Source organism: Ascidiella aspersa, chromosome 7 (assembly GCF_963924565.1).
Source record: "Ascidiella aspersa chromosome 7, kaAscAspe10.2, whole genome shotgun sequence".
Classification (NCBI taxonomy): Eukaryota; Metazoa; Chordata; class Ascidiacea; order Phlebobranchia; family Ascidiidae; genus Ascidiella; species Ascidiella aspersa.
The window spans coordinates 30,873,579-30,885,738 of record NC_139453.1 but is presented as its reverse complement, the minus strand read 5'-3'; the positions used below and the strand labels follow the sequence as shown (position 1 = coordinate 30,885,738).

The following is a 12,160-nucleotide window of genomic DNA, read 5'->3' as shown; positions in this document are numbered from 1 at the left end:
AGTTCAAAATGACTTACCTGTATTATAATTTTTAATTTTGAAAAAAGGCAACTGAACTTGAGCAACAAAGTTGTTTAAATTGATATTTAATCACTAGTGGGTGTATGTGTACTCGAATGAGCCAGTAAAATAGCAAATATGCACTTCTTGGGGCAATTTGCCTGGCCAACAAGGTAATTTGAATAGATTAAGTAAAGAATCATGGAATTGATGGCGCTTTACTGTACTTGTTGGGCAATATTTATCAACAAATATGTTTTCTTGTTAACAGAATGTAGATTAAAGGACACCATCTGTAGCTGTGGCTTTTGTTACTAGTAAAAATATTGAGAAAAATGTTGTGCTGTAAATAGATTCTGTTGTATATAGCTGTGTAATACAAGATGACTTCCGACATGTATGAGTTTAGGTAAGTAAAAAAACATATGTATCAGCGTTTCCCAAACTGGGTTCCGCGGACAAACTGGGGTCCGTACAACAGTTTCAGACGGTCCACAAGGAGTCTTTTTTAAACATTAGTCATTAGCGAATGTTTTTAAACATTAGAATTAGGCTATGTTTAAAACATTTTTAGTCTTTAGTTATGCTTAATTATTCGATAATATTGCATGTTTGTTGATGTCTCTTGTGAAATCATAAATAATCTATTAGGCTGAACTACCTGCTATCAGCGAATCGTTGGCATTAGTTAGAAAGTTGCATTAGAAAGAATCGTGACTGCAGTAGTGTACTAAAAGAAACATGGGTTAACTGACCCTTCAATTTTTATAGGGGCGCGAAATATCAAAATAATTGCAAAGGGTCCGCCAGGCAAATTTTTTATAAAAGTTTGGAAACCGCTGATATAGATTATATATGTGTACAATTGTTTAGAATATAAAACTTACATAAAGACTAAATGTTCTATTGGCATAAAGCACATAAATGTTATAATTATGCTGACATATTTAGTGGAATCTTTAAACAAAAGTATGTTTTGTTGTCTTTTTTTAGTCTTTCTATTCGTTCTGTGAAAAGTGATGGTGTTACGGTTTTAAAAGATGAAGATAATCCAATTACCGTTGATGGTAAATTAAGAAATTATTTATATTTGTATCACTATTTCTATTTCTTTGGTGACAGAATAAATACCATATATTATTCGTAACCTTTGATATATTGAGCTGATGTCCCTGTTTTTGAAATATTTTGTGAACTATTTAAACTAAAAGGGGTACTTAGCCTTCTAAAACAATCAAAATGTATTTTTTCTTTAGGTGAAATCCGATTAGAAAGATTTTATGTACACACTTGTGCTATTTTATAATGAACATTATTTAGTTCAAATTTATTTAATTCTCCTGAAGGGCCAATAGCAGGTTGGGAGAACATTTCAAGCCTTCTGGTGACAAGCATTTTGGGCCCAAATGTATTTTTGTCTTGTCTCGATAATTAAATTTATTTATTGCACTAATTTCTTCGGTTTTCTGGCTGATTCTTCGCTGATTGCCAGAATTTTACCATACTGATACTCCCATAGTTTATAAAACTCTATCTATCCCAGTTTTTTGATGAGTTTGATACAGATGTTTTAGTTTTTTAGGCATTTTAGTTTTAGTACATTTAATTTTTTGAGAAACGTATTCCCCAATTTAAAATTAAACTGTTTGCGAATATGTTTGTTATTACCATTGAAACATTTTTTGTTATCTTTTTTATAGAAAGGGCAAAGAGAGAAAGTTTTCGAATGGCATCGTTTGAAGATTACAAAGGACCAATAGATGCAGTTTCCTTGGCAACATCTGGCTTTTACCACATCGGAGACCAGCTAGTAATGTGCTTCAGGTAAATTTGTAAAATGTGTGTAAATAGCGGTTTCCTACTTTCAAGTTTAAAACATTGGGATTGATTTGAATAAAATTAAATAAACAAATAAAATATAGATGACCTTTATGTAAATGTTTTAGATAAATCTCATGCTTTTACAATATCCAATGCTTATCAAAAAACAGACTGTGCGAAATTTCTATCAAAATATTTATTCCAGTAATTCATTTAATCAAAGGATTACTAAATATATTTAGGAAAATTCTGAGTTTTTTCAATTTTCATTTGGTAATGGACATCATTATTACAAAGGCTCAGAATGCAAATATAAAATAAAACAGTTGGCCGTTTTGTTTTGTCTAAATTAGCTGTATATGTCTTTAGATTGGTGAATAAAGATGTATGTTGCATAATACGTCATACAATGACTCCTTCATTAGGAACCGTGATTCATTTGCTTTACAATGGCTGAGTCAGTTTCTTTTCAAAATTATGTGGCAGGAGTGTTTTTATGGCCTGGTAATTATTAACTACCGTAACGATACGGTGATCATACTGGTGTGGAGTCAACAGTCATTAGATTTTAAGAGTGGGAGGCAAGTAGCTACATAAAAACAACCTAGACACATAATTATATAGCATGTGCCCATAATTATGTACAAATGTACCTCTATTTTTATTCCATTTCACAAATTTACATCTTTTTTTTTTCCAATAATAATTATTGGTGTTTTTATGTTTGTATTTTTACATCATATTGCCCAAATTTAAGAACATATATATATTAGACATATATTTATGCTTTAATTTTAATTTAATATATGAAGCTAGCTATAATTATACAAGCTTTACATATAACAAAATGCAAATTAAATTATATTAAAAAGGATAAATCATTTAAATTGACCACATTTATCAAGAAAATGTGTTGTTGTTGTTTTCAGTTGTCAGACGCGAGTGAAAGATTTTACATCTGATGACAATCCATATTCAATAAAATGGCACCAACCAGATTGTAAATATATTTTGGGGAAAGAATGTGGCAATGTTTCCATTGGTAAGTTTATTTTCCACTGGTGTATAATCCTATCACATTTTCATCTGTGGGTTTCTATTTTTTACCTTTATTTGGGTTAGGGTTGATCAAGTATTTTTATTATTCTATTTATCTTCCCGTATTTTACCTTTTTGCAATTTAATTTATGACAACTTGTTTCATTAAATGTAAAAAAAGTGGTAGGATTCTAGACCAGCGCCGTTTATTTTAGTGTGTTTATGTTGTAACTTTACCCTTTGTTAGAACCACTGGAAATTTATGAGTTTCATTTCGATTCTATGAGTAGAAATTTAAAAAACATTCCAAATGATGACTACTTCTTTATGGGCTTTGATATTCTAACTAGTACATATGTGTATATTGTTTTAATGCATTTTGTACGTTATCCCCTTTTTACTGTTTATTACCACAATAATGCAGAAAAACTAACAAAAATGTATATTTTATATTATTTGTAATGTTGGTGTAGGTTTGAAACCCCCTCCTAAACGCTATGGTACACCATCCAAGTTGGAAGTCATGCCCACTACATGGACACCTGAAGAAGAACATGATTCCAATGTGGGTGGTTTAGCACTGATTTTTAACTTCTGAATATTTTTATCCTGCAGAATAATTAATATATATGTATTATGATATGTCTCAAATGTCAGATAGCATGTCTCTATAATATATTCTACCTGTAACATCACTGTTGATTTGCTGCAAATAAATATGCACAAGTTTTTAACCAACAAATACATCTCACCAGTTTCAAAATTTGGTAAACATCCGACTGTTTTTCTAACATTTTCTATTTTTGTCATATTATCCCTGACCAGTTTTTTTTTAAGGTTTGGTTTGGGTGACCGCTAAGTAGTTTTAAGAGACCGCAAGTGTTTCATTTAAACCAAAAAAAAGTCCAAAATTTGAGAAACCGCTGGAGAAATTTAAAACACACCTTTAAAAAATACCTTAAAAAAAAGACTGTCCCTGACTATAAATGATAATGATGAAATATGTTTGTGTAAAAAATTTTGATGTCATTTAATAGACAAATTACCATGTCTCCTATTAAGAAAAGTTTCTGTTATACTTTGTATATTTCTTTGTTTTACTGCAGGTACAAAAAGTTGAGTTGTTTGGCAACATACCTCAAGATCAGAAATTATTTTTATTGAAGCTTAATTTGTACAAAGAATTTGATAGAAGGTGAGTACTGCGTAGAAGCTGTGTGCAGCTAAGTAAAATAAACATGTCATGAAAAAGTTTAGGCATTAAAGCAAATAAGATTACCACTCATCAAAATAACCTTTGTAACGTTATCTTAAATTCCTATTATTTTTACCTATTGGAAAAATATATTTACATCAAAAAAACATTCGCTTTACTGGATACCGTAAACAATTATATTTGAACTAATAGTGCGTCTGTTTAAAACTTGTCTTCTAAATTAAAAATGCTTTTTAGTTGCAAGAAATGACACAAAACAAAACTAAAGCACTTTCTCATTAAATTGCATATTTTTAGACGATCATTTACATCTGATTGGCCACTGAGTGGCAGCATAGAGTTCACTGATAACCTTGCCCGAAAAGGATTTTTTTTTGTTGGCAATGGTAAGCGCACACAATGTTTTTCTTGCCATTCTACTTTACGTTGGCTTCCGGATGATGACGTTGATGAAATCCACTCCGAAGCAAGCCCAAACTGCAGGTACTTGGTTTATCACCGTTAGTCTTAGATTTAGATTTGTGTACCTTGAACTTAGGAGCCAAAACAATGGCTGGTGAGTCACGTATTCAAATATACACATGACCTTTCCTGTGCTTGTAAGCTTGACTTGGACTTCTAGGTTCTAGTTTAATTTTGTCTAATTTTTACCAGCTTAGTTTTACTTTTTGTGTTACGTTTCTTGCTAGCTCTTTATGGCATATTGATATTTTTAAACAATGGTTATAAATGTTGTTACAGTGACGGCAATGGTATTTTGAGGCCAATAGTAGAAACCAAAGTATAATGCTGCTGCCTTAATTAAAGCAAACTTGCAGATGTGATTTGTAAAGCAAATCCAAACTATAGGTGCTTGCAATTTGCGTTCTCAACTTTTCATTATTCTAAAGTTCAGATGAGTGTTTTCCTGAACTTTTCACCTGTAAAGTATCTTTTGTTTCCTAGAAACAATGGCTGACCTCTTCACTTTTTATATAACAAAAAATACTCACTGTTTAAAAATTTTTAAGTCCCTTTTTATTTATGTACATACTTATTAAGCATTTTTGGGCGAAAAACAAAGAAGTGCGTAGTTTACTGAAACTACCTGAAAATGTTTTTTTATTGCAATTTTTGCTGTTGTTACTCTAAAGGTTTTAGATTGGTGTTATTCTAAAGGTTTAGAACTTTTTCCCTCTAGGACGCCTTTTTGTTCCCTTGAAACAAAGGTTGAACCATTTACTTTTATGTAGCCCAAAAATGTTAAAAGTCCCTGTTTACAAAATATTTTTAATAGAAAAGTTTTGAAAGTCTCTGTTTTATTTTTATATTTACATACTTAATATACATTTTTGGTAAAAAAATTGCATAGTTCACTGAAACTAGCTGAAAACCTTTTTTACATTAATGTGTTACGTTTTAGAATGCTAAATGATGATGAAGATATGAATATTCCTCTGAATCCAGAGAAAGAAAGGTAAATCAAAAATTCTATTGCCCTTTTCATTGACAAAAAAACTTTTCAGTCCCGTTTAAAACAATGACTTATGTCTTTGCAACATTGTTTTTTATGAAAATACCTCATTTAAACAAGGTATTTTTACATATATTGAAGGGGCAATGATTAGTTTACTTGTTTACTCACTTTTATAGTTAATAAATAACAAAGATTTACATGTATGTTTGTTCAAACAAGGGCATTTTGTAACCGCTCATACAGAACACACTTGTTTTGCCAATGTTATTGTGCTATTATACATAAAAACAAATTACCAACTCAAAAGTTAAAAAATACAAAATTTGTTTGTTTTTTTAAGGAAATCGTTATATATTTTCGTAGCTAAGTATATTCAGGTATTATCTGTAAACTGATATATTAGCCTATCACTACTAATAAGTGTAAATTATCTACACCACTCTTGTGAAAACACTTATTTAGAACTCGTAACAATTTGTTTATCTTCAGAAGCTCTTCTGTTCATTTGTCGGAGAGGATCCAAAAACGACCAAGACTTTCTGGTGCCCAGTTTAGTATAAGGTTGGCAACTATTTAAATATGAATACTTTGCAAGTCCATTAGTCTTAATTGCATTTCAATCCTTGTAAATTAAGCATAGAGTTGTTACGGTTATTGTGTCATTAATATTTGCATATAAATTGAAATTTACGTATTTGATTTTGGTTACTCAGTAACATTTCTTTTTAGTTTACCGCAATTTATTTGGTAGAGTTTTTTAATGTTATAATAAAATGTTAAATGTAGCAATAATAATTAAAAATTAAATAAATTGATTTTAAGTGATTCAAACTTAAAAGATTGCAAACTTGTAACTTGACAAACATGCTTTTGTATACCACATGTGTGTGTTTGATAATACTTTTTACTTCTTAGTTAAACAAAATCTATTTGATAGGGTTCACTAAATATAATAAAATAAAAAAAATAAAAAACTCAGGAAAATAAAATCTGAAAAAAAAACCGGTTCCTATTTGATTTAAAGCTAAAACATTGCAAATTTTTTCCAGCGGTCAGGTACCAAAAGACATGATGATACAAATGAGGATGTTATCGGACATCCCTGGACCGAGCGGACTTCAATCGAGGGAAGTAACTAGCCTCAAAACAGCCCTACCGTCGGGCCCGATAAGTTCGAGTGTGCTGAGCTCGTACCAACCTGAGATTTCTGACGAAGACCTCGCTGAGTTTGTTTGGAAAAAGCAGCAGCAAAATCTCCCGAGTATGTCCAATTCTGAGCGTCATTACGGCGTATTAAGCAAAAAGTCAGCTTATCAAACCCATAAAGATCCGTTTCTAGTGGATACGCTTTCGGAACGAAGTGTGTCGCGAGAAAGCAACGAATATCAGCTCACAACTAGGAAATCTTCTCCGTTTGTTCCAATTTCACCCAAATCAACTTACCCACCCTATTCTACATTCGGGAGCAAGCAGGTTCTATCACCCCTTCTCTCCCCTGAATTAAACCCACATAATGTCACCCCTACATCAAAACCCCACACTTACCCTGGTGATTCCCCTGTCAGATCATCACCCATACGTCCAGCGAGGTTCACAAGTCCAAGACATTCACCCATCTCAAGAAACCAAGGCCCCAAGTCCCCTATTCACCCCTCCACCCAGTCCCCATTCACTGTCGTTTCACCCAAACCAAGAAGTTCATCACGGAGTCCGTTGGTTTCACAAAGCAGTGCTGAAAATACAGACGAAAACATCAATAAACTAACTTTAGGTGAGGTTGGATCACATACAACTGTACCTTCAACAAAGCCGGTGCAAATTTCTACGGCTGTATCAGCTCAGAAAGTTTTACAGAAAGAATTTCCCCCCAAAAAGCGTCAACCGCTTCCAAAACCATTAACATCTGGAGTTCCTAAACAGACAGCTGGAACATCGTCCAATTTTGGAGCTCTAATGTTTTCAGAAAGCGATTTACGAAGTCAATTTCCTTCTCAAAGTCAGCCAAAAGAACCAAGCCCAGAAACTTCTCCAAACACTGACGACTTCCTTAAATCGCTGGATCCCTTACGCGCGACCCAATCAACAAGGGAACCTACTCCAACCCCGGAACCGAAAGCCCCTGTGGTGCCCCAACTGGACGTGGGTGATTACATCCTGGAGCCGTTTAAAACCATCTTAACGGAGCAGTTTCCGTGCGATTCGCCCGTTCGTCCGGACATGGGAAGGATTGGATTAAGGTTGGAAACGTTTGGAGATAGTTGGCCGTACTATGAGAGCTCAACCACCATTACTGAGGTCGCTGAAGCTGGATTTTTCTCTATTGGTAAGCAATTTTTAAACCTTAATAGACTTGATGTTGCAGTATTGGTTAACATAGTCAATAATTTTGAATAATTTCACCATTTTTTATCAACTTTACAAAATTTGAAGACTGCCAACAATAATTGTAGTATTTGTTAGCAGTAGAATGTTGTAACATTTCAGGGTGCTAAGAAAATACATAATGCAATTTTTTTGAAACGTAGCATTAGCAATAGGTTAGCTTCTCAAAAAATTGATACTCTTAACAAAACCAAAAATAAGGGTTAACTTTTACTCAATTTTTATTATACTGAAAATGTTCAATAGGAAAGGGACTAAATCTCTCTTAAGGCATTATCAGTGCCACAATACCTTGAATGAAAGTATTTTTATTTCATCCTTAACCTACATTTTGAGAAAATTTTTCAAAGTTTGAGAGACTTTTTTAGGCATGATTATAACTAGTGCAACGATAACTTGAACAAAAATATTTGACCCTTAACTTACATTTTCAGGTGACAAGGACATGGTGAAATGCTGGTACTGCGGCGCCGAGGCCATAAACTGGTCATTGAACCTTGGCTCGTGGGTTAAACACTGCTTCATCTCACCCAGTTGTGCGTTCCTACTTCGTAACCGTGGGGCAGACTACGTACAGGAGGTAGTCAGCAACCCGATTTGGATGCGAGCTAACGAAGCTGGATCACAAGTCGTCAGGGAAGAATCAAACACTGAGAGCTCGTTACCTGCCGTAGATGCTGAACAATTCAGGTTTGGAGAATTGATTTCTAAGTTAAATTGTTTATAAGTTTGAAAAAAAACAGGGTTGTAACTAGTATTTCAGTATTAGTTAGCCAAAATCAGCAGTTAACCATTTTCCAGCATTTATTTTATTTCACAAAACATAATTGGTTAATTTGTTTTACTGTAATATGTAATAAAACTATTAAATTGTGTGGATTAAGTTGTATTTACATTTTAATAGTTTATAAGCTAATTGTATTTCCTTAAAAGTTTTTTTGGTTTTGTTTTTATCAGTGACAAAGTTTTGAACTGGAAATTAAAAAGTGTTGGTAATTTGTCTAAACTTTTAAAATTTGAAATCATTAAGATAAAAAACTATTAGTTTTAAAACAAATTAAGGTTCCTAGAAACATATTTTCGATATTTTTTGTTATGTAACATAGTGTGATTCATGATTTTTTTCTTAATGTTTATATTTTGAATAATTTTTGAAAACCCAAAGAACTGCCAAAATAAATAGAAAACAATATTTCCTATGCAGGGAAATTTTGATCTCCTGCCTTCGATCGGATGTTGCCAAGCAACTGGTTCAGCTTGGTTTCGATCGGAAGACCATCGTTCACGAGATGAAAGAGCGGATTAAGAAGGTGGGGAGGGGTTTTGAGAGCGTCGATGAAGCGCTTGATGACCTTGAGGATAAAGAACAGGATCTCATTGACCTTGGATTGTCATCTTCTGATTCTGACGAAGAGCTAACAAGTAGGATTTGCGGAAGTAATAGACCCTAGTAGGGATGTCTGGTAGTTGATATTTAAACTCGGGTGGTATCAGTGCCGATCCAAACAACTTAGTTTGTGCATTACCACAGAAATCCACAGAAATTGACTGATAAAGAGAAAACCTTAATTTCATTCTTGATCGTAGATTTATTTTTTTTTGCACGCTTGTGTGTGTTCGTCCAGACCGATGGTCCAGACCGTTTGACGTCTTCTCAGAAATCCAGGGCGCCTAGGAACTCAATTTAAGTAAACTTGAAATAACTTTATTGATGTAAAAAATAATTATAAAATCACTAACTCAATTGTCTTCAGTGTCACAGCCGGGAGTTGAAGATGCTGAAAATTTTCTTAAAATTTTAAAATGCCCAAAAAGTTTATGTTTTATTGGCTGTAAACATTTTAATTACTCCAAGCCGCTTAAAGTCACTGAAGACAATATTTTTGAAAAACAACAATTCTCTTCAGTTCCAGAGCCAGAAGTTGAAGAAACTCCTGGACCTTCAGAAGAGCAGGTGGGAGCATCCGGAGCGGGAGGGCTGGGGGAAATAGCAAGAGGAGAGGAGCGTGGTACGATGTCGATGCACGAGGAGCTTGAGGTGAAGCGCGAACTTCATCGTTTGAAGGAGGAGAAGCGATGCAAAGTTTGTTTGGATCGCGACTCTTCCATGATCTTCATCCCATGTGGGCACATCTGTTCGTGTCGCATCTGCTCGCAATCCTTGAGGAGGTGTCCCGTGTGTAGGGAACAGATACAGAACTCGTACCAAACTTATACATCTTAAAATATCGATCTGTAGTCATTTTACAATAATTGCTTCAAGGATTTGTTTTTTAAGGGGTTTTCAAAGTATGTTTTCCGTTTTTAATGGATTGGAGCAGATACTAAAGTCCTTTTAAACTTACACATCTTAAAAATATGAATCTGGAGTCATTTTACTAGCATCTTAGCCATAATTGCTTCAAGCTGTTGTTTTAAAGTTTTTTTTATTCTTTTTTGATTGGAACAGATAATAAAGTTGTTTTAAACATACAACTACTAAAACTCAATATTTTTGGCATTTTGGATTAAATCCATTCAAAAATCGCAGTTAATTTAAAACCACCTAAGCTCTATTCAAAAAATATTGTGTTGTATATCAAAAACGGATTGTTTTTATGCTTTTTTTTTTGAGAGTTTTAGTCTTTTTTTCATTTTCCAATAATACTGCAAAGCATCTAGTTCAAATGAAGTCCTTCCAATTCAAACCTACACCTCCTGAAAATATTGATCAGAATTTAAAATTGTAGTTTCAAGTCTTTATTGTTTTGTTTTCAACGAATGTTTTCAAATCTTTGTTTCTATTTTACTTGTTTTTTTTAGGATTTTAGAAAAGTTTTTAGAAAGTTATTTGACTGAACAGTAACAGTAAAACTTCAAACTCAATCGTTTTTGTGTGTTGTATCATTATTTTGATTTGGGCAGAAAGCATGTGCGCTTGTTTTATTGAAGCTGTTCCAACTTTTAAACGCCCTATAGTGTGTTATGCATATTAATATGGTAGAATTTGAATTATCCAATTGTGTATATCATTAATTAACCTTTTATTAATTGTTTATAGCTGAGAGGTAGTTGCTTTCTGATTTTTTACTATTATTTGTAAGGATCATGTTGATGTAGAAACCAACTTGTTTTGTGAAATGTATCTTTTAAAATGCACTGTATTTAGTAATTAAAGTATTTTTGTGTTTGTGTTGCACCATGCTAAAACAAATGGTCTTTATTTGTCGCCTAATAATATTGTTATAAACATCACTTTATATTGATTACAAGTTCGTTTTCAGTTTCGTGTTTTTATCATTTCGGTTCCAAATGTCAATGTTTTCGTTTTTACAAACTCGAATTTTCTATTGTTACCCTTCCTTCAAAATATACCGTGTTTCCTATGTAATTTGAATTTTTTTATAAATGTGTCCAATACACAACTGTCAAAGGCCCTAAATAGACTAGTAGAGTAATTGCTGGGTTTTCTAACAGCAATCATTGTTTTGATTGGCGTCCTCAATTGGTTTGAATTAACCAGCGTAAAATTATCTGTCGGTAAAATTAGTGGAATTTGGCGAGAAATATTAAGCAGGCTATTGCCTTTGCCTTTTAATTGGATTGCTTCTTGTAGGTGAACTGTTATGACGTGACTTCTTGTGCGCGCAACAACATTTTTTTGCCTGATTACATCTGCAACGTGCCGCTTTTTATATCGGCTAATTATTTCATAAACAGTTGTGTATCGTTGGTATAACGCACAAAAAACTACAACCGCTATCTATTTGTAATCTTATTTGTTAAGAGTAATACACGAGTTGTCCAATCGTTAATATATAAATATAGTGAAAGACTGTATCAAGATACGGCCACAAAGGACTATAGTGTAGCCTAGGTATAATTATAACCCACGTCAATGCAAATGAGGTTTACTTCCGTTTCGAAAATCAGAAATAACCTTTGCTGTAATATTCAGTCCAACTATATCTACTCTGGATGAATTGGTTCAATTTTGCGCATCTCACTTCAGTGAATGGCCGAAACCAACAGAGTTTGTTTTTACATAACTGTTAATTAAAAATAATCATAGGCGGGTGCAATTGCCCCTTCTGGAATTTCAAAATGTGATAATAAAATCGTATGTACATATTAATATCATAGGTATTTAAGGTAAATTATGTGTATATATTCATATTACCCCCCAACCCTGTACTAATAAAAAAAAAAGGCCCCCCATCCTGTACTAATGAAAGCAGGACGCTAACTCCAGGATTTTAATATAATCG

General features: G+C 33.1%; 1 protein-coding gene across 2 annotated transcripts; it reads left to right on the top strand.

Annotated features, from left to right (window-relative positions):
* The first annotated feature begins 269 nt into the window (after positions 1–269).
* On the top strand, positions 270–11,648 carry LOC146138951 (uncharacterized). 2 transcript variants are annotated; one of them, XM_083393422.1, is made up of 13 exons: positions 270–409; positions 994–1,067; positions 1,701–1,824; positions 2,751–2,863; positions 3,333–3,424; positions 3,966–4,054; positions 4,373–4,558; positions 5,478–5,531; positions 6,024–6,092; positions 6,581–7,854; positions 8,348–8,603; positions 9,118–9,335; positions 9,821–11,648. In XM_083393422.1, the coding sequence occupies exons 1-13, from the start codon at positions 384–386 to the stop codon at positions 10,135–10,137; spliced, it is 2,892 nt and encodes a 963-aa protein (XP_083249548.1). In that variant the 5' UTR covers positions 270–383; the 3' UTR covers positions 10,138–11,648. The 2 variants fall into 2 exon arrangements, with proteins under 2 accessions (XP_083249548.1, XP_083249547.1); XM_083393421.1 differs by having other exon boundaries at positions 6,021–6,092.
* The last annotated feature ends 512 nt before the right edge of the window (positions 11,649–12,160 follow it).